The sequence below is a fragment of the Paroedura picta genome, chromosome 6 (assembly GCF_049243985.1).
Source record: "Paroedura picta isolate Pp20150507F chromosome 6, Ppicta_v3.0, whole genome shotgun sequence".
Taxonomy (NCBI): Eukaryota; Metazoa; Chordata; class Lepidosauria; order Squamata; family Gekkonidae; genus Paroedura; species Paroedura picta.
In genome coordinates, this window is record NC_135374.1 from 75,828,298 (window position 1) to 75,856,194 (window position 27,897).

Consider the following 27,897-nt stretch of genomic DNA (forward strand, 5'->3'; position numbering starts at 1 on the left):
CAAACTTTCCCAAGTGGCATGGAACCTTCTGGTTCCAGCATCCTATTCTTTTAATAGTAATTAAACATATTCCATTTCTATGTATCGCAGTAGAAGTTTAGTATTGCTTATAGTTACATTTCGTAGTGCAAAGTCATCATCTGTTTTTTAGTTCAGATGTACTTGTGGTGAAAATAATACCATTTATGAAGCTCTGCTTTGCTAATCTGTATGCACCATTTACTTTTGTCAATATAGGATTCCAGATGAATGCATCTTCTTGGCCAATGTTTCTCTTAAGAACACTAAATGGCGCTGACATGGCACCTGCAGCATTCTTTAAGAAGGTGATGCTAAAATATCTTATTTGTCTTTTATAGAAACTTTCCACAATAGGATTTTCAGCTTCATTTATTTTATTTATTATTGAGATTAGATACATATGCCGCCTCTCCTGGCAAACTGGGTTGGAGCAGATAACAAATAATAGTTACATAGAGTTTAAAACATTAACACAATTAAAGGTAAAGGTAAAGGTAAAGGTATCCCCTGTGCAAGCACCGAGTCATGTCTGACCCTTGGGGTGACGCCCTCTAGCGTTTTCTTGGCAGACTCAATACGGGGTGGTTTGCCAGTGCCTTCCCCAGTCATTACCGTTTACCCCCCAGCAAGCTGGGTACTCATTTTACCGACCTCGGAAGGATGGAAGGCTGAGTCAACCTTGAGCCGGCTGCTGGGATCGAACTCCCAGCCTCATGGGCAAAGCTGTCAGACAGCTGCCTTACCACTCTGCGCCACAAGAGGCTCTTTAACACAATTACAAAATAAAATAAAAGCCAATTAAAACATTCCTGTATCAAAACACTTGTCAGTAATATTTCTCACTTCCAGGAGGATTCCGTCATAGGAGGGGGCTGTCTCGAAGATTTTACTAGTTAATAGTTATTGGCCCCAACACATGATTGGCAGAAGAGCTCCATCTTCTATATCCACAACAAAGGCTCTTCAATATTGAGTTAATTCCTGAAGGCCCTGAAGAGCTCATTCCACCATGCAGGGGCTAGAACTGAAGAGGTCCTGGCCCTGGTTGAAGTCAAACATACCTCCCAAGGCCCAGGGATTTATAGCCTGTTTGAATTGGCCAAGTGCAGAGCCCTTCAGGGGTAGTCAGGCAGGCAGTCCATTAGGTAGGTACGTGGTACCCAGGCCATGTATCACCTGAAAGGGTAAAATCAGGACCTTGAACCTGACCCAGAATTCAGTTTGAAACTAATGCATAAGAACCAGAGCTGCTGTATTTTGGACCCATTGCTGCTTCCAGTTCAGGGACAAGGGCAGGCCCGCATAGAGCAAGTTATCCAACCTGGAAGTGACCATTGTGTGGATCACTTGTTTGTTCAAGATTCCAGTTTATTATACTGTTCTCTTTGGCACACAAATTCAAGGAAGCTTTTAAAAATAACTTTTAACTTGGTTCTTAGGACGTAAGCTCCAGAACTTTGGGTTTGCCTGAGCCGAAGCACGTTTAGTTGAAAGCAACCCCTGCAGTTTCCTAAAGCAGTGGTATACTTCTTAATAAAGTGGTTTTAGGAGTGCCTCTGCATTCTTCATTAGATGCAGTTGATTGAGGTCAATTGCATCTTACTGTACCCCTCCCCAATCCCATTATCGGAAACTTTATGGGCAATATTGGAGCTTAATTTTATGTAGGTAATTTTGATCTGAATTTTTTTTTGTATTTTAGAATTTCATTTATGTGCTTTTAACTAGGTTGTTATCTGTTCTGAGTTGAGATAGGGTGTAATAAAAGTTTAAATAATAATAAATAAATGATTTGACCCATGTATGTGCTATGGGCTAAATGACGTGTTACAATTTGTAACTTATAGGGTCTGTGTTTCTCCAACCTGACTTTAAATCTGACTGTCAGATGTCAGGCTCGGGAGGGGGGCTGGCCAGCGTCTGTGTTATGTGGACCTGGGCCTGCCCCAGATCAGCCCTGGCCAGCATCAGTGTTATGTGGAAATGGGGATTAGTCCAAGAAAGCAGACCTAGGAAGACAAAAATAGTATGTAAACAATTGGTCTCTGAAGATTGTGGGCAGTGCTTTCAAATACATAGACTGTTCATAAAATGTACCATACTTTAAAGAAATATATAATACATTTCTTCCTTTTCATGATTTATCAGTCTTACTCAGATTGTATAATATGACCCCTACCATCATATTTTAATACATAAACAGTATCTCATGTTTGTTACGTTTAAGGAATTTTGTTATTTAAGCAAACAGTGGAATTTTGCTGAAAATTAGCAGCAGTAAATACCATTTAATTTTTTTTACATTATCTTCTTTTATGATGGATTCTTGGGCTGGTCCATTGACAAAAGTAGTCAGTTATGCTGTTCCTATTCTAATTAAAATATTATTTCTGTTAAAGAATGCTTTAATGTGTGTAAATGAACTTTATTGTGTGCCAACGTGCATGGTGGTGCGTGTGTCCAGAAATCTCCCATTATACAGAGAAAGCAGCTAAGGCTGGTAAGCCAGTAAAACCCAGATACATAAAATAACTAAGATACAGGAAGAGCAGAGAAGGGAGATGAAATAGATTAGGCAGAGTTTGTCAGGCAAGAGGTCATGTGAAAAGCACCAGAGGAAAAATGGGAACTATATCCACAACAAATACCATATGCTAAATGGATTTACAACTAATACCCTCTCCTTCCTTTGTCATAAATTGTCTCAGCTTTCGTCCTCTTTTCCTACCTCTTGATGCATAACATACTTACTGAATTACCATAGCTAGAACAGTACAAGTCTGGGCTTTATGAAGTGAAAGGGCCAATGTGGAAAAAAGAAAACAGCATGCTTAAACTGCAAGAAGACTAATAATGTTACGTTTGTCTTGTCGAACGGCATTGAAGTCTTACTTTTTAAAAATCAGTGTAATATTCATTATACCTTAACATTAAAATGCTAGCCCTCCCTCTCAGAGTCACAAACTAACTTAACAATTTGAAATGTTAAAAGAAGACGGAGGGAAGACTCCATCATGGTAGTAATTCATCATTTGAGCATCCATTGAAGCCACATTATGCAAGTTTGAATGGCTTTATAAGAGAGTCTCCTGCTAGTTTACAAATGTGCTTCAGTTAAGCCTTGATGGCCTTCAGAACTTCAGTTCCCGGCCCCTTTGACATTGACAAGTGTGACACTGAAAACTATTGTTCCTTTTCACGAACACTGTAACTTTTGTTCCTTTGAGGAGGGAACTAGAACCATTATTGTTATACTGCCTTTAATTGTTGCTTGATAGCTGTCTTAGAAAGTGAAAACACATCTCTTGCATTAAAAAAAAATCACTCTCATTGGAGCAGGAGGTCAATAGAAAAGGTGAAGACAATGCCCACGTATTGTGTCTAGTCAGCATCCCATTTGGAACATGAGTATTTTTAGGCCATATGGTTATAAAAAATGTATATTTTAAAGATTTCAGTTTCACATAAACACATGGTTCTTTTTATTTGTAGGAACCACCAAAGCCTTCTCTAAATTGTTTTAAAGTTGGAATGAAACTAGAAGCAATAGACAGAAAAAACCCTTTTTTAATATGCCCTGCAACAATTAGCGATGTTAAAGGAGATGAAATTTTTATTACCTTTGATGGCTGGCGAGGGGCATTTGACTATTGGTGCAAATATGATTCCCGGGATATCTTTCCAGTTGGATGGTGTGATTTAACAAGAGATGCTCTACAGCCACCGGGGAATAATGGTAAGAAATTGATAAATACCATATTGAACCACATACAACCTAATCCTTTATTTATTATTTGATTTCTTAACCATCACTCCCGAATCCAGCCAGCTCATAGTGCTTCAACCCGGAGATGTCAGGGAATGAACCTGGGACCTGAAGCAGATGCTGTATCCCTGAGTCATGGTTGCACTCCATAATTTAAAGTTGTTCTGTACACACACACACACAGAACTGCTTTTAGGGTGAGTTAGAGGCACATGTAGGCGTTGTGTAATCCCTATACAAATGCACAGATGCAACCAATTTTTGCAGCAACAGAGACATGTAGCTCCCTGGCAAAAACTTGAAAACTTGAAATATGGATCTTGATGATGTAACCAGTTTATGGATTTGTGATATTTTTCTAGCCTTGACCAATCATTATTTCCTTTTCATGGGTTTAGGGGAGAATGTTTTGGTCATAATTGAATGCAACAGCAATTAAAAGGGTAAATATGATCAAAGGGTTAGCATCCTAATTTCTGGTATAGATAGCATAAATATTTATCTGAGCAACTACATCAGCATTCTAATGTGTGAAATGCATGATAGCGCTGTTTGCTTCCACTATCTCTCATTTTCATGGTGGTTGCAATGATACATTATTGCTCAGGTTAAGAGGATGTTATATTTCAAAAGCCTATAGTTAAAGTCATTGCTTAGGGTTGAAGACATGACAGGAGATTGCATACAAGAGTCCTAAATGTTTGATACCTTAATTGTTCTGCCAGGACAGCTAGAAACTAAATGCTTTGTTTTGTTTGTGGATTTGAGAGGAGCATTGTGATGCAAAATAGAATTCTGAAAAGAGCAAACATGCTGCTCTTTCTTTCGATCCTTCCCTTTCCAAATATACACTGTATATTAATTACAAACACTGTCTGCCATTCTCCCTTTTTAATTGAGTTTTTAAAAGTCTTGTTGAGCTCAACCAACTTTTTCAAGGGTTTTAACATCTGTGGCCCAGTTGGGTCAGCTTTGTCTGCAGATTAAATGAGTTGGCAATTAGATTTCTTTGCATGTCCTTTCACTTCTTTCGAAATTCTTTGACCCCATCTAACCTTTGATCTTCTCCTGAAGGCAGGGGTGAGGGTAGTATAGGCAGGTGACTGATGATCTCTGCCAGTAGAGTCTACAGACAATAAGTGAATTGCTTTAGCAGTTTTCTCCACTCTGTTGCCTCCCCCTTTCCCTTTCTGTTAATCCAACAAATGCAAATAGCTTCATTCTGATTTGCTAGCACAATTCAGTACCCATTTGTGGGTTTTGTTACAGATTTGCTTTTTCAGTCTCAGTCTTGCTAAAAAAGCAGGCATGTTGGGTTGGGTCTTGAACCTACTCAGTGGCTGATATAAATGATATTTCTATTTCTGGAATACAAAGGTAGGAAACCCTATTGCATTGCTAGCCTGCATAATAAGTGATAGATATCACTTGCTAAAAAAGGAGAAAATTTCACTCTGTAAAAAACATGTACCTGCTGTTTTACTACCTGTGGCATTGAAGCTTATTTTCTTTGTACTTGTGGACTGATAGGTTTTTACATACAGTATAATAATTCATTAACATAAAGAACAAAGAATGTAGTAACTTGTTAGTATTTGTTTTCCTTTTTGATATGTTATAACTGCATTTTACTGTATGGTAAATATGTTTTGCTGGTATTAAAAAGGGTGCTTCAATTTCATCTTGAGAGATTCAATGTTTTGATCTGCCCTGCTTTTGATGCTACTTTAGTCCCAACAGAATAAATTAATTTTAAGAAGTTTTAAATAGTTTTTGTCTATAACATAACACATTTTTTATTGTTTACTGTAATCTTACATTACTGAATGTACCCTAAGCAGTGTCAAAATGTTTGGCAAATATCTTACATGAAAGTACATTTATGGTCCATTCTGTTATTTTTAAGAAACAATTTAGTGAATATTTGATAACTGTACTTAATTACAATATATCATGGAAAATGTTGATAGTACCTAGCTTAAAATGTATTGTAAAAAATGACGTTTAGGAATAGATAAATTATATTGAGAAAAAATTGAGTTTGATCCAACCAGCTTTTTTTATTAATGAAAAAGTAAAAAGGGGGTTCTCACTGAATACCAAAAAGAATATGCTGGAGATTGTGAGACCTGCCTTGGTGAGAGCAATCTATGATAGGAACTGGAATAAGGAGTGGAATTAGATGTTCTCTGCTATTATTTATGATAAGGAAACCGTCACAAGTATTTAATTTATTTTAAATATTTATGTGCCGCTTTTCCTGCTTCAATAGGGTCCCAATAGTGGGAGCACTGAAGCAGGGCCTCTGAAAGTGCCTGGGTGGGTAGGTAGTTTTGTATGGGAAAAGGTGATTCTTCAGATATGCTTGCCCCAAGCCATACAGGGCCTTGAATGTCAGTACTAGCACTTTAGACTAAGAAACAGCCAGTGCAGATGGAATAAGGCTGGAGTGAAGTAGTATTTATGACCCACACCAGTGAACAGTCTTCAAGGACAGCCCCAAATACAGTACATTGTAGTAATCTAATCTAGATAGAATCTTTTCCCTCTTAATAAAACAGTAAGGAGTGTTGAGGTGGGCTCAGTCCGTGATGGGGAAGGGCAACAATTGGTCCCATGGCCCTGGACTGACAAGTGGAGGGGCCAATCGGAAGGCACAAAGCGCCTTCCGATTGGCCCCTCCTCAGGACAGACCAAAATTCCATCCAGCCAGGGGCAATCTGGAGAAATGGCTGCCAGTCTGCTTCTGACCACCAAAGGGAAAGGAGGTCAGTAGGGCTGCCAAGGGGCTTGGACAGGCTGTGCCAGCTCTTTTCACCCCAAGGCTGTCCTAACTGTCAAGTCCAACTGTAAATTGCCTCAGAACCCTGACAGAGCTGGCAGGAGGCTGCAGAGAGCTCCCCCTCCCCCCTTCAGGCCTGCTGTGAAAGAGCCTCTGACAGGCCCTGACTGAGAGGAGGGAGGTATTTCCAAGAGCAACGCAGGGGAGACTGAGGGCCTTCCTTTTGAGGGGGGGGGGACTATCCCCTTTTGCCAAACACTTGGCTGACAGGGAGGCCACAGAAAAGCCCCTTTTCACTTAAAATACTGCTCTGGCCGGGGGTTAGACATAGCCAAGCCATGTGTCTTTCTGCTTTGCAACTCCCTGCAGATTTGAGGCCACTGCACAGCGTTATTCTGCAGATGAAACTGTTTTTTTTTGTCTCCTGTTTCATCTGCACAACAACCCTGTAGACCTCAGGTCTTTCAATTCAACAACAACAACCTGTGTGGGAGGCCTTAAATGTTTCTTTTCTACCACAACCCTCTCCAAAGTAGCCCTTTCTGCCTGGGGAGTTGATCTTTATACTCTGCAGGTGAGCTGTAATTCCAGGAGCTCTCCAGGCTCCACCTGGAGGTTAGCTACCCCTGGGTTGGAAATATTCCTGGAGGTTTGGAGGTGGGATTTCAAAATCGTACAGTGCCTCAGAGTCCAGCCTTCAGCCATTTTTGCCTGCAGTTGGGAGGGAGTGGTGCAGGTGTGTCCCTCCTGGGCTATGAGCTATGTCCAGCCCTTACCAGCAACTGTTTGTATTCTGGGGTGCAGATAGGCAGACCAGCATCAGTCCTGTGAGTCTGGAAAGTACAGGAAGATCTAAATAAATGCTTACAGCCTGAAACTGTAAATAGTGAAAGCGAGAGGAAGGGAAGATGATTGGAAAATGCTTTGAGACACCTTAGCCCTGCTGGGTCACTGCAGCCCATTCCCAGTTCTCTCAGACCTCTCACAGCCCCACATATCTCACAGGTTGACTATTGTGGGGAGACAAATGGAAAAGGTGTTTGTAAACTGCTTTGAGACTCCTTTGGGTAGTAAACAACAGGGTACAAAAATCCGTTCTTCTAAGGAGCAACCATGAAAAAAGCATGTGGGCACATAACATTTTATCAACAGTGAAAAAATGGAGAAGAAGGAACAGGGTGGACATCTGTGTACTGTGACTACCCCATGTTTATTAGGGCAGAGGGGCATTTCGGTGTCTGTGGCCTAATTCCCACAAGAAGGGAAATGACACAGAACTGGGGGGGGGGATTAGTTGCCATGTAATCTTCCCCCAAGAAGATTCTCCAGTCTGATTTTCCCTTCACATATCTGAATACATGGCTCTGGAAAGCTCATCTGTAACAACTGTGCCACAATTCCCAAAGGTCAGTCCTCTCCCACACTCAATGAACATTCCAAACCACAGGTTATTGACACCCATATCTCCACACCCATGCCCTCATTTGCCACTACGCCACCACAACCTCCCACAGAACACACACATTCAACCCCATGCCCTTACAGACTGGACAACTCCTCCCCTTCCTCTTCCCACTGCCAAGCTCTAGCGCCCGTTGTATTCTTGGATACAGCGGGCTTTGCCTCTAGTCATAGAATAACAGAGTTAGAAGTGACCTCCTGGCTCATCTAGTCCAATGCCCAGCAGAATGCAGGACACTCACAATCCTATTGCTCACCTGCTGTAGCCTGTCACCCCCTTGAACCTTCACAGAATCAGCCTCACTGTCTGATGGCTATCCAGCCTCTGTTTACAAATTTCCAAAGATGGAGAATGCACCATCTCCCAAGGAAGCCTGTTCCACCGAGAAACCGCTCTGTCAGGAACTTCTGGATGTTTACACGGAATTTCTTTTGAATTAATTTCATCCCATTAGTTCTGGTCCATCCCTCTGGGGCAAGAGGGAACAGCTCTGCACCATCCTCTGCATGGCAGCCTTTTTAATACTTGAAGATGGTTATCAGATCCCGTCAGTCGTCTCTTCTCCAGGCTAAACAGACCAAGCCCCCCCCCCCCAACCTTTCCTCATATGTCTTGGGCTCTAGGGAGATGTTTCTAGGGAATGTAATACAGTGGCATGATCTTTCATGCTGAGGAAGACCTGTGCCCTTGGCCACCTCTGCCATCTGCTTAACTAATTAATTAATCTGATTGCTACCTTGCTGTTCTCAAGGAGTTCCACTGAATGAACGAAAATTCCATTTATTTATGTCAAACTTATGTAAGATAAATTTTCAGTGGACTATCAACAGGTTCTATTGGGGAACTGTAAGTCAGATAGTATTCCAATAGAATCTAGTTGTATTCCAGCTAGAGTTGCTAACTCTCCATGCAAAGAAATAGCCTGGCCCATTGTTGTGTATTTACTAGCAACTTGATGCATTAAAAATCAACAGTAGACTTGGTTCTTATATGTCTCAAAGTGGCTTACAGTTGCCTTCCCTTTCCTCTCCCCACAACAGACACCCTGTGAGGTGGGTGAGACTGAGAGAGCCCTGATATTACTCCTCAGTCAGAACAGCTCTATCAGTGCTGTGATGAGCCCAAGGTCATCCAGCTGGCTGCATGTGGGGGATCGGGGAATCAAACCTAGCTCTGCACCGAATAGGGACAAATGTTAGCTGCAGATTTCCATGCATGGTACCATGTTGAAAAGTTGGCACCTCCCACCCCCCATTTTGATTACACATTACATGAAGATATGTCATTGTATTTTAAGACTACGCAAGATGTTTTATTCCAAAATATTACCACCTGAAAGACATGCTTCCAGATTTTTATACATGTATCTTTTTTACTTTCCCTTCAGTTTCTAGTACAAAGAATAATGCAAAAGCCCAAACATCTCCTTCCAAAGTGACACGGCGTTCAATGCATTCTCCACAGAAATCGGTGTCGGTTCCAGCTCCTGCTCCCACACCTAAAGGGAAGAAACCTGGACGGGGAAAACCGCCACTTTCACCTGCAGTTCTTAGGAAAGGCAAGTCTCCCAAAACTATTAATGTGACAAGGAACACGTCTCATAAGGAAAACCTCAAAACAAGAAAAAAGAGCTTGAAACCAGGCAGGAAGGTTAGTGAACCCGATTACTTTCATATTTCTTGCCAGGGGAAGTCTGTGTTTTACTGGAATGCTTGGCAGAGAAATCAATGTTTTGTTTATGTTTTACACATACATTTAGTCAAATTGAGTACTTAAATGTGTGACAGATTTCCTTTCTAGTGTGCCTACAAGTCATACAATATATTATGTTAGAATGTATTGAAGGCAGATTTATTCCTTTTATTCCTCTGAGTTGCTGAGGTTTTGCTTTTTAGTTTTGACTAAAAAGCAAGGTAAGATATCTTAAAGTGGCGAGTTACCTGTTGCAAGTTTGTCAGTAAGTTGCTGGTTACCATTTCTCTCCCTTTTTTCTGAGCCATTCAGTGAATATTACTTAGGCTCTGTGGGAAATCCAGTTCCTTCACTGAATTTCTTGCTGATTTTTTTCCCCTCTAGGACGGTATTCGAGGATAACTTTTTCAGTATAGGCTAGTTTCACTCAGATAATTAATTAGGGTTAGCATATATATTTGACTCCTTTGGTCACAGGAACAGCAATGAAATCAACTTTTGACATCTAAGCCTATTCTAATTTCCATCCTTGTAAAGCATGAAGGTAGAGCAGCGCTAATGTGCTTATCCATAGTTGTTGACTGTCAGCTGCTTCACACAGGTATTGTAATTTGGGAGTGATCTGATGAAGACACCTTGAATTGATTTTTTTGGGTGTGCACCTTATGTGTGCATAATTTATGTCTGATGTATTTTGAGATAATGAATCTTCTTCTAGAAGAAGCTTTGAAATATGGGTTGGGACTGTTAGAAGCAAGCTGCAGTCTTGGCATTCATCAACAGATTAGAGAGGCCAGAGTTGAGGTAGTATTTCTTCTTACAGGTTATACAAAAATTTATATATATATTTTTTAATTTCTTCCCCCCCCCCAAAAAAAAACCCAGAAAAAAATCTTACCAGTGCAATCTGCGGTATTTTCTCCTTCCCTTACTCCTGCGAAAGTGGAAAATAGCACTACACAGATTCACAAAGATGGTTCTGGTATTACTGGTGCAACAGCCGCTGTCATTTCTACCGGTGAGTCAATTTATTGCAAACATGCGATAATGCTCTCTTCTGGAAAGAAACTATGTTCTAGAGTTGCTATAAAAGAACTGGTGAATTTTAATCAGAAAAAAACTTGTAGATAACATTATGTCCTGAAGGTAGCTCATTAAGTTTTTAAACTTGGTCTGGTCCTGATCATTTTGTTGCAGTCCCAACAAAATCTCTCTGATCTTTGTTTTCTCCACCTTTCTGGCTTTTCTTTCCAAATCTCCTTCCTGTTTGATTTATTTTTATATTCTGCCTTTCTGCCCTCACGAGGGCAAAGTTAAAATACACCCAAGAAATAAAAACAGGAAAGAGGGTTTTTTTTCTCCACTTCCCATGCTTCTTTATCACTTTATACAAAGTTCTGGTGTTCAACTTTAAAGGACTAAATGGCTTGGGCCTGTTATCTAGTTGACTTCCCCCATCCACATGTGCTCTGTACCAAATACTTATTTTTACAGTTACCATTTAATTTGTTTTTGCATAGATTTTAACATAAGCCTTTATTTTCACATGCAAAGGTGATATGTATACATGTAGGTGTAAAGTGCTATCAAGTCATAACCAACTTATGGTGAGTCCATAGGGTTTTCAAGGCAGGTGTTTACGCAGAGGTGGTTTGCCATTTGCTTCCTTTGAAAAGTCTACCTTAGTGATCTCCCATCCAAATACCAACCTTGCTGAGCTTCCAAGATCTGATGAGATCGGGACTATACTATACCATTCCATGTCCTGAATATATAAATACCCTAATAATAAAAATAATTTTCTTCCTGCTATCCCAAACTTCTAAAGGTTTTCTTTATCCAGTTGTTACATTCTTCCTGTTCTCAAACCACTCCATGTGTCTTCTTCCTAGCTATTTCCTTCCCCTTGTTTATCTTAACTCTTTCTCTGCCTTCTTGTACCTTCTTTCCTAGCTCTCATTTCACTTTACCCTTATGTGGTTATTTATCACAATACACCGTGAGAGTGCCATCAAATTAAGAGTTTTACATCTCCACCATCAATTTTGTGTCTGACTTGGGGCTAGCTCTTTCTTATCAACAGAAATCAACTTTATACTGTAGGTTCACTGTATGTGCTTAAAGTAATTAGTTTTAAGAACTTCCTGCCACTGATTCATTGTTTTGATTCTGGGCAAGTCACTTTCAGTCTGTTTATTATCTGAATGAGGAAATTTACCTCTCAGGGGCTTAGGAAGACATGCAAGATAAAAGCCTGGAAAGAACAGCATTTGTTTGTGAAATTAATTTTGTTTTAAATCTGGGAAAAACAAGGCACGGCAGTTCCTAATTAGTCTAGTTGGGTTTGTAGAGATGCACCAGGATTATGTTCATTTGGGCTCCTTCCTCAATGAACTGGTGGTGGGTGGGGGAGGGTTTATGGGCAGAGGATTAGCGGTTCATATTTATTACTATGGAGCCTAAATTTTACCTCTGGCAAGTCTTAGAGCTAGGAATAAATCAGTGTGCCTTTTCAGTGATAATTCTATGAAATAAGATTAGGTCCAGAATATAATGTCTGTTCTTGAAGAAGTTCCATTGGTAGTGATCCTTTCTTTTTTCGTTATAGTTTGTGTCTATGTTAACAAACATGGAAACTCTGGGCCTCATCTGGACAAAAAGAAGGTACAGCAGCTTCCTGATCACTTCGGACCAGGTCCTGTGAATGTGGTGCTTCAGCAGGCTGTGCAAGCTTGTGTAGACTGTGCCTATCAATCAAAAACAGTCTTTGGATTCCTGAAGTCAGGACATCATGCAGGAGAAATGATCACCGGTAATGGCAGGGCATTCAGCTTTTCCTGTTGGTCCCAAATGATTAGATTTTGAGAGATTTGGGGTAGGGATATAAGGAAGTGAAGTGGCAATGTAAAGAATTGTTCATTTCTAAGCAAAGCTAACAGGGAGAAAAATCAAGATTACAGGTTATGGTAGCACAGGTGTATGAAACACCATTCAATTTCTTCCGTATAGAGCCAGCATAGTATAGTGGCTAAGAGTTGCAGCCTCTAGTCTGGAGAACTGGTTTTGATTCCCCTTTCCTCCTCCATATGTAGCCAGCTGGGTAACCTTGGTCAAGTCACAGTTCTCTCAGAGCTCTCTCAGCCCCACCTACCTCACAAGGTGCCTGTTGTGGTGTAAGCCGTTTTGAGACTCCTTCAGGTGGGGAAATCCGGGGTATAGAAACCAACTTAATTCTTCTAAAATACACTGCATTGTTTTGCTTTCTTTATACGAAAGCACAGTCGTATTATGTGAATGCTTTCAAAATAATATATGTTGTTTATGCTGTAATTCACAAGAAAACACACCTGCATATGTTGTGCTTCTGCTGTTTTAGGTAGGTGCATAGTTCTTAAATAAATGTGTTAAATTTTCCACTAAATGGCTCCATATGTTTAAAGTAAAATGTTGTAGCTGCTCCTCCTTTTCCTGTGAAAATGTTATGGCAATGCAGGGGAGGGGGTCAGTTTTCCAAGCACCTGTGTCATCTGTTATAGAATAAGCCTTAATAGCAGCTGTGTTGATAAAAATAATATCTTGTTCTAAATTGGAAGCTGTTGTCACTTTTTTTTCCTGGCAGAAGCGATATTCAGGACAGATGTTAGTACATCAATTTAGACTTAAGTCATAGGCACTAAAAAAAGGTTCCTTATTTCACTTTCCCTGCATTAATACCAGATGGCAATAGTAACTTATAGTATACAGGTTTAATAGAACTCTCATAAACCTGCTGTCTAGATGTATTAAAATGTCACAGTGTGTCTGCTGTGAAAAGTCATTAATTTTTACACCATCATTAATTTATACACTTGCACATATATAGGGCAGTATCAGTCTCACATCAGGTAATGAGTGAAATTCAATTTGTAAAACCCCATTGTTTTACATGGAGTGCTTACTGCTTTGAAGGACAAGGAAGATCAAGCTAGGAATGTGGTCTCATTGAACTGCTATGAATCAAACTTGTAGTGATTTTTTAGTAACTTTTATAAATTAGTGAGTCCTATCTTACATATCTTATCCATTTGGTACCTCTTAATAATTGTGAAACAGCCTTGGGGGACAAACGGTCCGGCTTCTCCAGGGCCAATCAGGGTGCAGCTAGCTGCACCTTGATTGGCCCTGCCCCTACAGCTCACCCTTGCCTCACAGACGTGCCTGGCTATTAGAGCCAGGCACATCTGTGACTCTGCTGTTCCACTTTCAGGGCCCCAGGTGAGAGGGCTGGCCGCGGGAGGGGAAGAGGGAGCGCTTCCCAAAGGCCTGGAAATCACACCCGGGGCCTCGCAGAAAGCAGCTGAGAACCTCACAGGGAGGACCCTTTCAAAGCCTGTTCTTATGAAGTTTGAAGCTAGTGTATTTATATTAATAAAGTAATTAATAAAGCACTAGAAATATTGATTAGGTTGTAACAGTACAGCAGGAGTTCTGCTGTCATACCCAGCGCAAAAAATCGGTCCAGCCATTACAAAATATATAATCTTTAAACTGCTCCTGCGGAGCGGATTAAATTATCGGTTAAGGGCACCTAAGGAGGGCCTGGTCCGTAGTGAGGAAGGGTGCCGATAGGAGAGCCCAATCGGCAGGCGTGAAGCGCCTGCCGATTGGCCCCTGCGATTGTCAGTCCGGCGGCAGGGGACCGATTGGTCCCTTGCCGCCGGACTGACCAGTCGGGAGGCGCGAAGCTGGCTGCCCGGCCGCAGATTAGGAGCCGCCGCCCCAAGACACGACCAGCCCGCCTTGCCAACGCCCCACACGCCTCCCTACCACCTGCAGCCGCGCCTTAGCCTCCTGCCGCACCCAACCCGGTGCTGCCTTTCCCCACAGCACTGGCCCTTCCGACAGACTCAGCAGCGCTGCACCTGTCTTCGGCCACAGATAGGACCTCGCCACCACCCCGCGAAGCCTCCAGGTGCTGCCGTCCGCCGCTGCGCCTGCAATGGCGGGCCCGCCCCAATGGCGCTGCCCGCGGCAACGGGGCAGCCCCGCCTCTGCCGCGAGTGGCTGGCACCGGAACAGGCCACAGATGCAATGCCGGAGCCGCTGCCGCAAGGACATCCACCCCTTTGCCTATGTGCCACCGCCGAGCACGCTCCACAGCCTTGGACGCCTCAGGTAGGGCCCGCCCCAGCCAGACACCTACAGGAGCCGCCAGCCGACACAGGAGGGTCTCGCCCTGGCCCAGCCACGGCCTACGGTCCGCGCCTGCCCACCCCCATGCCGCACAACCCCCCCCCACCCAACTGCATTGCCAAGCTAGTGCCCGCTGTATTTAAACTACAGTGGGCCTAAGGACTAGTAATAATAATAACTCAGGTACCATCAAGATTAGGTCCACCAGCAGGCCAGAACTCCAGAAGCCCTCCTACTGGGGGCTCCTAAGCACCAATACTACTACTACTACTACTATTAATAATAATAATTATTAGTATTATTACATTTATACCTTGCCACTCTCTGGAGGCTTACAAAGTGTTAAAATCATCATCATCATTCCATAAATATAAAACTCAGCCCATGGTGGCAATGACTTACTTCTTAAAGAAGGAGGCAATTGATTCTGGGTGGGGCATATTCCACTGATAGGGAAAAGACAGTCTGAGGGATCTTCACAGCAACCACCAATGAAACCGGACTGATTTTTCCCGTGTGTGAAATACCCTCCACTCAGGGCCAGTTGCAGTGTGTAGCCTGGTAAGGATCTGGGGAAAAGGGGAGCCCGCCAAAAGGCGGACCCTTCCCAGGCTGCAGAGAGTTCAGTAGCCATGTTAGATCAGGCCAGTGGCCCCTCTAGTCCAACACTCTGTGCCACACAGTGGCCACAACCCAGGTGCCACCAGGAGGTCCACCAGCAGGCTAGAACTCCAGAAGCCTTCCCACTAGAGCCTCCCAGAGCACCAAAGAGACAGCAACACTGTCCAAACAAAGTGTTACATCTTCTTTGTTGCATACATCCTTATCAACATAATCCCAAATACAATACAAATAATGGACAATTACAAACCCCCCCCACCACCAAATTTTAAAACCAGAAACTCCCAAGAAACCAGAACAACCAAAAGGACTTTAAATACTGTGGGCCAACACGTGAAAGGAGGTGCCCTGGGAGTATCATTCCGCAAATGCTTCCACATTCTGCATTTTAATGTTTCATGAAAAGTTAAAGAAATGACCAACAACAGTTTTCTAGAGCCCATTGTATTTTTTTATCATGTAATGGGCTTTATTGCTAGCACTTAAATAATATATTAAATATAAGGTTTTAAAAATATTTAAAATTAAATATTAAAAAACTAAGTTGGTTTCACATTGCCTTAGTTGCCACTTGCACTGTTGGCTTGGGGGGAAAGGATCAGACTGTGTTGGCTTGGGGGAAAAGGACGGTGCTGTGTTTCTTGGCCAAACATATTTTGAGATAGAACAGGAATAACAGAAAGCTGTTCCAATAGTTACCTCTGCCTAAGTAGCTTGAGCATAATAAATGAAAAGCCTGCGACTATACAGGAAATCCCGATTCAGATTTTGCACAGTTGTGATATGCTTTAAAGCTTTATGCCTTAAATCAGGGGTAGACAAACTGCGGCCCTCCAGGTGTCCATGGAGTACAATTGTAGTCCATGGACATCTGGAGGGCCGCAGTTTGACTACCCCTGCCTTAAATAAAGGCTTGTTGCTTGACATTTACTCAAGGGTAAATGAAAGTAGCCAAGACCCTGAAAGTAAGCTTGCTAGAAAAGAAATACAATAATATGTTCTGCCTTCTTTTATCTCTTTGTTTCGGTCAAAGGAAAGAATGGGTTCTGTTATGAGCACTGGTGATACTCTTCAGTTTCATTGTATAGTGCAAAAATAGTATTTTTACCCCCCCCCCTTTTTCTTTACTAACAGCCTCTTTTGATGGGGAGAAGCATGCCATCAGTCTTCCTTCCGTAAACAGTGCATCGTTTGTCCTGCGTTTCTTGGAGAAGCTCTGCCACAGCCTTCAGTGTGATAATCTTTTTAGCAGCCAGCCTTTCAGTCCTTATATGGGGAGTGCCCATAGTCCTACAGATTATGATAGAAACAAATCAGGTAATTTTCTGTTGCACCATTATTTTCCTCACCCTGGACTCAATGATATATACTGTAGAATAGAAATTGATAGCAATTATGTTTTCTGTTCCAGTGTAAACAAATGCATTAGGAATTAAGAGAATAGTATCTGTTATAGTTCTCAATATAAATATACATGAAGGATTAGAATAGAAAAGAAAAGCAAAACTCTGTACACTTAAATTTCAAAATATGCTTTTAAATCCTTGGTTTTTCCTTCATAGTATGTATTTACTCTTAGAAATATGTTTGCGCCTCCTGGCCCCTCCTCACCTTTCTGATGTCTCACTCTTCTCTGCTGTCATTTTGCGCTTCTCCCCCTCCACATGCCTGCTTGAAAAGATGGAAGAGAGCAACGCGCTTTATACACGACTCTCTTCTGCCTGTCAATCAAACCAGGCAGGCAGTCCCCTTTCTTCATGCTTTAAAGGGACCATGATGTCCGTGAATGTTTTTTTTTTAATTCAATACTTCTCCGTTGAAATGCCTATGCATCTAATCATAGATGCATAGTGCTCCTGTATTGCCACCCCTTATGGAATCAGGAGCCTTGCTTCTTTTAAAAATGAATGTTGTTCCTGATTTGGGGGGGAGGGGGTAACTTAGAGAGGCATGCTTTGTGCTATAACTTTGGGGGGAATTTTTTGGGGAGGCTTTGCTTGCACACTTGTACACCCATTCATTGCTCCAGGCAGTTAGCTTAAAAAAAAAACTTCCATCCCCGGGAGAAGGGAGAGGGAGGTGGGTGCAAGGGCTGGACATTGGAGGCGGAAAGAGCACTTCTTTGCCTCCATACATTCTTTTTGCTGGTGACCTGCTGGTTGCTTTCCATTAGGTAGCACTACTTATGTTGGTGAATCCATTTTTGGGGATTCACCATCTAGCGCTTTAAAATGAAGGATATAGTTGGCCATTTACTGCCCAGACCCTGCATGTTGGCGACATCATGTGGAGGGGCTGGAATATACCGACAACGAATATACCGACACTATTTTTAAAGGGTGCGGAAATCCCCTGAATGTTCATCCAACTCTGCATCCCATGGGGTTTGGCTGGGTGCTGTCATCCCATACTACACAGGGCTCAGCCAGATGATACCATCTCTGCACACCACGGGGCTCAGTCAAGTTGTGCCCTTCTAACACTGGTTGTGGTCTTGCTGGAGGGGGGGGGATCATCAGTCTACTAAGAGAAGTTCTGGAAGCTGTAATAGCCAGCCTAACAAAGGGCAAGAGCCATAATGAAAATAAGATATATGATTATGCTTTTTCCAAGTGTTTTTCTTGTACAATGGTGATTTCACACTACACACTTGTTTGTTGAGTAGTTGTTCAAGTCCTACGATGGTGGTTCCCTTTTTATGTTTGTGTGTATGTATTTGATTTTTATACTGCCCTCCCAGGAAGCCAGCTCAGGGCGGTGTACAACATCATATATAGTTATATACTAATTAAAATTTGGATAAAATTTAAATATGTAAAATTCATTTAAAATAATTAATGACAATCAGTAAAATGTCAGCAGCAGCAATCCATTTTCTGAATATCTATCAGTATTCTCCTAAAGGCCAGGCTATCGTCTGGTGCTTCTTACAATAACAAGTAAGCAATGAGGAGGTGGGGCCCAGTAGATTTTAGTCATTGGCCCCAACCAAAAGCCTCGTGGAAGAGCTCCATCTTGCAGGCCCTGTGGAACTATACCAGGGCCTGGATATGTTACGGGAGCTCCAACAGAGCCTGGATATGTTACGGGAGCTTGTTCTATCAGATAGGGACCAGGACGGAGAATTTCCTGGCCCTGGTTGAGGCCACACATACCTCCTTACGGCCAGGGACCACCAACTGGCTGGTGTTAGCGGAGTGATACACTCTTTGGTGATATAGATAGAAAGGTGATATCTCAGATATGCAGGACCTGGGCTGCAGGTGGCCTTATGGTTAACTACCAAATCCTTAAACTTAATCCAGAATTCAGCTTGGAGCCAGTGTAGTTACTAGAAATTTAAAAAAATGAGATTGACTTGGGCCACTTATTGTTAAACCTGCTAGTGTAGCTGCTGAACCATAAGAACTCTAAAATCAGAAAATTTTTAAAGGAGGGACCATGCAAACAAGGCACCAGAGAGCTACTTAAGAGACCTTCTTGTTTCCAAGCATGTATTTTCAGGCCTGATCTCTCCAATCCATCTAAAGTCATGAATATTGTGTCAGTAACCTTTATATCTGCCCTATAAAGTAGTTGGGCCTTAGCACCCTATTGTTGATGTGGAACATCTACTGGCATGGCCCCACCAATGGAAGTCTATGGATATGACGTCCATAGACCTGCCCCTAGGGACCATGCCAGTCTATGGGCAGCAGCACCAGAACACTGAGGCGGCTTAGTGCTCTGGCTTAGCCGCTGCCAGTCTTCCGAGGCTGCCCCCGCTCTCCGGAGGGTGGACGCAGCCTTGGGAGACTGATGGGGGCAGGGCCAGCACAGTGATGCACAGCGATATGCATCGCTGGGCAGGCCCTGCCCCCGCCATAAGATGTGCCATCAGGTAAGGAGTGGTGTGGGGGGAGGAGGGAGAGAGACGTTCCACATAAGGGGCGCGAATCCTTGTCAGCTGAATTTTTGGCAAGGGGGGCGTGCCTAAGTCACACATGCCTGAACTGGGGCCTTCTTCCATTGTAATTCACACTTTTAGTACTATGCTGTACTAGCTTTATTCATCTTCCATCTTTTTGTGTAGCCTCGCATTGTGCAGGCTGGCTGTGGACAACTTGTTTTCTGGCTTTTAAAGTCCAAATTGGGATTTCTCACCTTATTTGGTGCCAGCAGGTGCTTGCATTTTCCCACCAAATGCATCACGTGTTCCGGAGGCAGGGTGTGCCCTTCCATCAGTAACTTTTTCACCACTGCATGAATAGAATGAGCTCTATTTTCATTTCACCATTGTTACTGGGAATTATTTTGCTCTTTTCAGAGATTTATTTGATACAGAGGGATAACCTCCATGTTTGATGAGGCAACTCATTGTAATAACTGATTTCAGGCAGAATAAATCCAGGCCTGGCTGAGGCCAGTTTTACTTAGGGACAGGGACCCTGAGCAGATTTTGGTTGTTCCATCTCAGCAATATTTTGGGGGCATAATGGATGAGACAGTCCTGCAGATACAGGGGTCCCAGACTGTTTAGAGCTTTGAAAGTAAGAATGAAAACCTTGAATCTGATTTGATCTCCAGTGTGGAGCCAGTACAGCTGGGAGAACACCTGGTGAGCAACGGTTGTGACCTAGGCCTCCATGGATAAAGGAAGCATCCATAATCACAGTCAGGCTTTTGATAGTGGTAAAACATGTTAAATTGACCCTGTTGAAAGGTGAGAGTTGTACTGCCCCTCCCCGGCACGTCAGCCCAACCAAAGGACATTTGTCTTAGCTGGATTTAACTTCAGCAGGGTCCACTTGAACCAGTCCACCACAGCCTCCAGGCATCTGGCCAAAGAATGTGGGGTGATGATAATGGTTGCTCATTAATACTGATGTGTGTCATCAGTGTACTGATGGCAACTCAACCCAAAACCATTTTAAGGCTGTGCCTTGAATTTCCACAATGGCTAGATGATGGTCAACACTGTCAAACGCTTCTCTCAGATCCAAATAGGAACAGCAGCAACCCACATAGATCCAGCTGCCTCTGGAGATCGTCTGTGAGGGCAAACTGAGCAATCTCCACTCTATGGTCAAGTTGAAACTGGAATGGATAATGACTGCGTGCCCCTACTTTGGACCACATTTCTGACCATGGAATGAGACTAACTTGTGGCATACTTACCCTGCTGCTACTCAGCACACAGATAGGTTAAGCCAAATATACATAGCAAACTATTAGCAGTCCATACAGGACAGATATATAGAGCAGGTTTTCCAAATATAGGAGTCCTTTGGGTGGACATTTTTGCCATGGCCCGCTCCCTATCAGGAAGTAACTTAGGGTCATTGAGAGATGCTTTCCAGATTCCTTGGTTGAGAATGCTCTTTTATGCTTTGTCCCTTTGCTGTTACTGAGCAGGGAGAAGATTCTGTCGGAAAGTACAGACTGGATTCTGGTGGCTCCAGTCTGGCCCAGGCAGATTTGGTTGTTGGAACTGCTATGCCTGATGAAACGGAATGTCCATTTATCTGTCTGTTACTTGTGATTTTGGACTCTTTATTATTTCTAATCCATTTGGGCCTAGAGGTGTCATCAATAAAGGCACATTTAGCTGCTAAGGCAGATTTTCATGAGAGGTTCAAGGAACTGCTGTTTTAGGACACAAGTTGACAGGGTTTTTGAAGGGATTGTTTCATGTTTACCCTCAAACCCCCAGATAGTCCCACAGTGGTCCTTCTCTTTAGTGTTAGCCACCCCCATGAAGCCTGCCTTTCAGCCATTTGGTGTCCTGTTCGTTAGGGCTATTTCTGATGAAGGTGATACTGTTGATTGCAGTTACTTCAGCCAGGAGGATTGGTGCATTCATGGCCCTTAACGTTGATCTGCCTTTTCTTACAAATTTTAATGAGCATGTGATTCTTCACTCTAGTTTAGACTTCTTCCACCAGGTGATTTCGAAGTTGCACTTCACTCAAGAAATCATGTTATCAATTTTCTTCTCTACACCAAGCCCTCAGGCACAGAAAACTACATATCCAAGATGTTAGAAGGGCCATTCTATATCATTTAGAAAGAACCAAGCAATTCCAGAAGTACAAGGCTTTATTTATTTGTACTAAGGCCCTAAGAAAGGCAGGGCAGCATCAACACAATCCATAGCCAAATGGGTGGTGGCTGCAATTCATTCCTGTTAAAAGATGGCAGGAATCTCATGCCCCCTTGATGTTAAAGCTCACCAGTGTACAGGATCCTTTACAGTGCTTCATTGGCAGGTTCCACTACTGGATATCAGCAAGGCAGCTACCTGGTCAATGTGGGATATATTTGTGAGGCATTATGCTCTGGACCTGCAGGTAGTAAAAGATGCTGATTTCAGAAAAGCAGAGCTGCAGTCTGTATTTCAGTGGGGAGGCTCACCCTACCCCCTATGGTGACTAACTCGTTAGTGATCTCAATGTGGGACTGCACAAGACAGAAGATGAAAACAGTTGCACTTACCTGTAACTGTTGTTCATTGACATCTTCTTTGCAGACGTACATTCTCTCCTTCCTGCCCCGCTGTGAACTCTCACTAACATTTTAAAAAGGGAAAGGAAGAGGACTGAAAGATTTGTACAACAGAATTCACAGCATTTTATTAGTGAATATTATTTCATGTTTATCAGCCATGAGAGTTTTAAGTGGCTTGGCAGAAACTGAGGGAAGGAGGCATCCTGCCTTTGGAGCACATGATGCATTTGGCAGGAAAACCCGCACATATGCCTGGTCCAAATAGGGCATAGTGGCCCTATTTGGAGCTTTTAAGTTAGTAAATAAGGTGTCAGTGGCCCGCCAGCACAAATGCAGTCCCAATATATGTCTGCACAGAAGGGCAACTTTATTTTATTTATACATTCACATCAGGAATTGTCAGAAGCCGTAACATTCTGAAAGCCATGCTTGCAGTTTTCTAGAAGTGGCATCTGGCATCTGCCATGTCCATAAAAAAGGAAAATTCACAGATGGTTAAGTATGCACATTTTAATTGTTGCCTATTATGTCAATTTCCTGCAGCTGAAATGAATACATTTGCTCTCTGACTTGCAGTACGTTTTGCACATAGCCCTAAGTGGGATCAGACTATCCTTACCCTTGAGATGCATTTAGGTCCAGTTCTATTATAATAATTTGCTGTGAGGGAGCACTTTGGAATGATTTCTGTGGAATTATACATATGAAAAAGTAGTATGCTAGCTACCAGCTGTCTCATCCTTATGGGTTTTTCCAGAAAAATCCATGTTGTATTTCCTACGTGCATATCTTTCCAGGAATCTGTTCAGAGTGATTCTATGGAAGAAGACTGTTAAAACTACGTGGAAAGACTTTGTAGGAAAATAAAACACTGCTATTTGAACTACTTAATGAAGTGTATTGTTTACTTATAATACTTGCATTTCTTAGTTTTATTAAAAGGAATTGTTTGTATGTATGTATTTGCAGCAAAAGAAGAAATATCAGACAGTAGAAATATTACTAAGCGGTATTCTCAGGATTCACCACCCTATCCTGCCCCCCTGTCTCCTAAACGACCAAGAACTGAAGTTCACCCTTCAGAAGGTAACTCTGTAACACCATAATACACATAATTTTCAATGCAATTCTTAGTACAGTAAGAAGAATCTTAAGGCATACTATGACAGATATATCTCTACACCAGGATTTCTCAACCTGGGTTTTGTGAAACCCCAGGGTTTCTTGACAGCCTTGGAAGGGTTTCCTGAATGAGTAGGAGTTAATTAATTTTAATATATTTTTAAAATCTGTTAAACGTTTATCATGTGATACGATCATATCAACCCCCCCCCCAATGGCTAATGTAGGCCTGGAGGGGCCCCAGGTGGGGATGTACACAGGTATGCTTCCCAACATATTCTGCATGATCACACCACTTCTAGGATTTCTCAAAGCCTAAAGAATGTTTCAGGGGTTTCTCAACAATAAAACAGTAAACAGTAAAACAGTTGAGAAAGGCTGCTCTACGCCTTTCTTCACTGTGAAGTATATTTTTTCCTCCAAAATGCAGCTCCCTGTCCCACCCTGTCACTACTTGATTTTATGTGGCTTTATTAAGCTTTCGGATCTTCAGGAAAACAATATAGCTATCTTTTATTATAACCCTTCAGCCAGAATGGCACTGAGACTACTTCAAACAAAAAATAAAAGGTTTTATTTACAAAGACAGAAGGGTGGTTGGAATCAAGCTTTTTCTTTATACAAATTTATTCTTATTCAGTTAGAAGTTCTTAAGATACAGGCTGTTCTTACTGATGGCATCAATTATTTTACACTGAGAGGTTTATTTACTGTGTTTATCCCAAATCTTAGGAAATTCTCCCCTTATCTCCCTTTACAACTAGGCAGAAGTCCTCCTTCCAATTTGGCTTAATTGGGTAGCAAACACCTGTCTATCCACATTTTCTATGCCAAATCACTGCCCTAGTTGACCAGACGCTGTGTGGATTAGACCAGTCAATCAGAAACCCAGAACTCTCACTAGTTTTTTTTTTCAGATGAGTGTTTCAGCTAAGGATCTGTCAGATTTCTCTGACCAGTCTCAGACTGAACTAAATTTCCTCCAGCCCACAGCCACAGCCCACAGCCAGTATAATTCACAATCAGCTGTGGATTGCCAATCACAGGACTGTTGCCTAGTGAGGATTTTTAACCCCTCACTCACTGCTGCTGCTATTTTAGTACTTAGAGCCTCATTTTCTAAGTGCTGTTCATCACACATATATTTGAAACTTAGACATGTGTGTGAGGATTCCCAGCTTCTTTTAAGAAGCCCCTTCCTCCCCACAGTTTCTCCCCTGAAGATTGGGCTTCCTTTTTTGTCAGTAGCTGCCACCATTCAAGGTAATTCCAGCCTTGTATCTTCCTGAAATATTTCAGTTTGGGTTTTTAATAAGTCCATATCACATTTATCAAGATTTAGATAATTAAACAGGTGCAACAGACTCCACTCCTCCCAATTTTATGGTTAGGATCCCAGATGAAATAATTCACAAATAGAATGACAGAGAGTTGTAGAAGAACACAGATTGACTGAAGAATGGAATTGCTTTCTAATATTAAAGATAGAGAAATAGCACATGTGGGCATTGTGAAGTTGTCACATGGAATAGACATGAACCAGGAAAATGTGCTTCAATTCAGGGTTTGGTCCATGGCTCAAGATGAACTGAATCCCAAACCAAGCCAGGAGAACTGCTTACAAACCAAACTGGTTTATGGAGAGGCACTCTCTTCCATGCGGCTGTTTTAGACTGAAGAAGACAGCCCCAGAACGGTAGTCAACAGAAAGGGGGGGGGGGGGAGGAAGAAAGGATCACTGGGAAAGAGGTGTGCTTTCTCTTGGCTATGCAGACTGAGAAAGGCAGACAGGATCACCATGCTAGGAGAAAGGGAGATGGGATCATCAGCGAAGAGGTCTACCTTCTCCCTTTCTCCTGGCTGAGCGGGGAGATCTCAAAGCAGGGTTCAAATGACTCCAAACCATTTAAACCAAACAGCTGAGTAGTGGGGAGCTCCCAGTCTGTTTCTTGTGAAAAGTAGAAAGTAAGCCCTTGCACTTGGCTCTTCGTGAAGAGTCATGAACCACCACAAGCTGCCCCCAGTTTTTGGGGAAATTGGTTGTGGTTCATCAGTTCACTAACCTCAATTCGCGAACTCCAATCCAACTGAAATTCATAATGCAGTTTGTTTTCTTTTCCAGTTTGTGGTTATCCCTAGTTGTTACCTTATGCATCCTGGTAACAATTTTGTGATACAAGGGATGATAATTTCTAGTTCACATGTGGGTGAATTGAGGCTTAGAAAACTTGATTGCCTGAACTCAACAGCTCTTTGATGGATGATTTTTAAAACTTTGTATACAATGTCCACCAGTACCAACATCGTTGTAACTCTGGTGCTCATCAGTCGTTTGTGTTAACTTCATATAGCAGAAATCCTGCCGAGCGAAGAAAACAGCACACCTAAAGAACACAGGTTTTCTGAAGATTCGATGGATTCTGCACTAAATTCAGTCAATCCTTCAAGCCCTGGTTGTCGGAATTCCACTGAATATCGTACCTCAGGAAGTGTAGCCTATTACAGGAATTCTCTTCCACCAGTGGCTGCTACCTCAAATACAGCACCGATCCTACGTAGACTATCATCAAGCTCTGCTGGGAACAGCAGTTATTATGAAATCAACAGGAATCGACTGCAGAGGAGGATTGAAGGTACAATTAAACCTTTTCAAAGTGCATGCTCACTTGCCTTCTTCTTGAACATTGTAGTCGAGGAGAAAATGGTTTTCAGTGGGGAAAGTTATGGTACAGTGTTGGAATATGACTTTTCTTGAAGATCTTCCTCCTAGAATTGGAATTGATATGCTGCCAGGCCCACAAGGGCTGGAAAGAAAGAGGAAAGGGGTCATAATGGCTCTCAGTGGCCATCTGAAGTTTGCTGTGCAGCCACAGTATTTATTTATTTATTTGCTTGCTTGCAGATGTATATACCACCCTGTCTCGGGGCAGTTTACACACAATATTTTCATAAGCAAACAATGCAGTCAATTAATATAAAATTTAGGATAATTAAAACCTATTAAAACTTTTTAAAACCACAGTTGTCATTGTTGCATCTTCAACTGTAATACACAGCCCATTAGATGTGGAGATTAGAGGAACTGGAGGAAAAGGAGGGCAGAAGGGGGTGGGAGGGAGGGCCAAAATTTGGATGCGAAGAGCAGAAGAGCTCCGTCTTACAGGCCCTGTGGAACTCAGAGAGCTCCAACAGGGCCCTGATCTCACCAGGCAGGAACCAAGGCCAAGAAAAGCCTAGCTCTGGTTGAGGCTAATATTGCCAAGTGTTCCAAGCATTGGTTTCTGTAAAGCAAGGAGTGGGAAGGGGCAGTTTACCAATTTAGCCTTACCTGATAAAAGAAAACTCGCTAGAGTCAGACCTGGTGGTAACTTACAGACCAAGCCATTTGCCTGGGCTTGAGAGCTATTTTGTTAAATGCTGCCCCTATTATTGAACCTGATGCATATTAGTTTGAATCCTCTGGTAAATTGTGTTGTATAACCCATGCACATTAATTTGTAGTTTTTCTTTCCTGGCTGGTTATGGGTTTTGCACAAAGGCAAACAAGTTCTACAAGGCTTAATTGATTTATGGAACTAAGTGCAACAAAATGTAATGATCTCTTTAAAGGGGGATTGTATATCTTCATGAAGGACAGGCCTTTCGGTGGCTGTAAGGACTAAAGAGAACCTTCAGATAAATTATGCCACTACATACCAGTTTTGGGAATATGGCAATAAAAGAGTTCTGATGCCTTAATGCCCTGCATTTATCTATTTACAAATTTAAAATATACAACTTAAAACAGTTACCCACTCCACTAAAACACCTTCCCCCACCTGGCAACTGGCAACCCAGGAGGACATGGTGGTTTCATTGGAGAGTAACACAGAAGGAGCCCACAATCTACTTTATGTAACCACCCTTTGAGAAGAAGAGTGCTATACAAACTTGTGTACATTTTAGGCCTGATTGGTCAAGGCTGTTCTTAGATTGCCTGTATGTGTGAAGGACTCTTATGGCTTTCATGTGATGTGATACATGAAAACAGTCAATAGGGAAAGGATCACCATATTGTATTTTCTCCTGTTAGTCTTCCATGATAAGACTTAGGTTGAACACCTCTAACATGGTCAGATACATACACAGTTATACTGTAAACATCATAAAACATACCAAACATGTACAGATGATTATAATGATTAAATAAAACCATGACTCTAAAGAGATGCACTCATGGGAAGACAGGTTCCCCTGTTCATTAATAGATTATATAAAAGTCTTAATAAACAACATACACATATGTATATATCCTCTGTGTGTGTGTGTGTGTATCTCCAAAAAATACTAATTTATACCAATTTCCTCACTTTCAAGCTGCAAGCTCTACAACAGGACCTGACCTCAGTGCACTAAAGCGGGAACCCTCTAGAATACCCAATAAGAATCCGTCTATGTGGTCAATAGATGAAGTAATGCGATTTGTGAAAGAAGCTGATCCTCAAGCATTGGCACCCCACGCAGAGCTCTTCAGAAGACATGTAAGAAAGCCTTTTGTTTTGATTCTACTATTTGCTGGTCTGTATTTTATAACAGCATATCTTGGAGAAGGAGAAAAAGGTCAGAAAGTTCATGAGATCACAGATTATCTTCTTCCCTTGTTCCTAAGATCCCACCTCCCCTTTTTAAACTGCTTGGAACTATCTTTTAGGCTAAAGTCCCTATTATTAAATACAAACATATGATTTTTCCCGAGGTAAACAATATCAATTATTTAAAGCTACCCTTCAGGTT

General features: G+C 42.1%; 1 protein-coding gene and 1 long non-coding RNA gene across 11 annotated transcripts in view; one reads left to right on the forward strand and one right to left on the reverse strand.

The window, feature by feature from the left end:
• The window catches only part of SCML2 (Scm polycomb group protein like 2), a 70,892-nt gene that overhangs the window by 38,802 nt on the left and 4,193 nt on the right, over positions 1–27,897 (forward strand). For all 10 annotated transcript variants that reach the window (XM_077343130.1, XM_077343129.1, XM_077343133.1 and 7 more), the window contains 9 exons: positions 238–326; positions 3,514–3,757; positions 9,419–9,681; positions 10,609–10,741; positions 12,332–12,535; positions 16,651–16,833; positions 22,972–23,088; positions 25,476–25,757; positions 27,481–27,644. In XM_077343130.1, the coding sequence (XP_077199245.1) occupies positions 238–326; positions 3,514–3,757; positions 9,419–9,681; positions 10,609–10,741; positions 12,332–12,535; positions 16,651–16,833; positions 22,972–23,088; positions 25,476–25,757; positions 27,481–27,644 (1,679 nt within the window). The remainder of the gene's footprint in view (positions 1–237; positions 327–3,513; positions 3,758–9,418; positions 9,682–10,608; positions 10,742–12,331; positions 12,536–16,650; positions 16,834–22,971; positions 23,089–25,475; positions 25,758–27,480; positions 27,645–27,897) is intronic.
• LOC143840091 (uncharacterized) lies at positions 16,670–27,481 on the reverse strand. The gene is made up of 5 exons (XR_013232025.1): positions 25,795–27,481; positions 21,991–22,063; positions 21,729–21,839; positions 19,660–19,754; positions 16,670–16,806 (listed from the first exon to the last, which is right to left on the reverse strand). It is a non-coding gene; the product is annotated as an uncharacterized LOC143840091 (long non-coding RNA).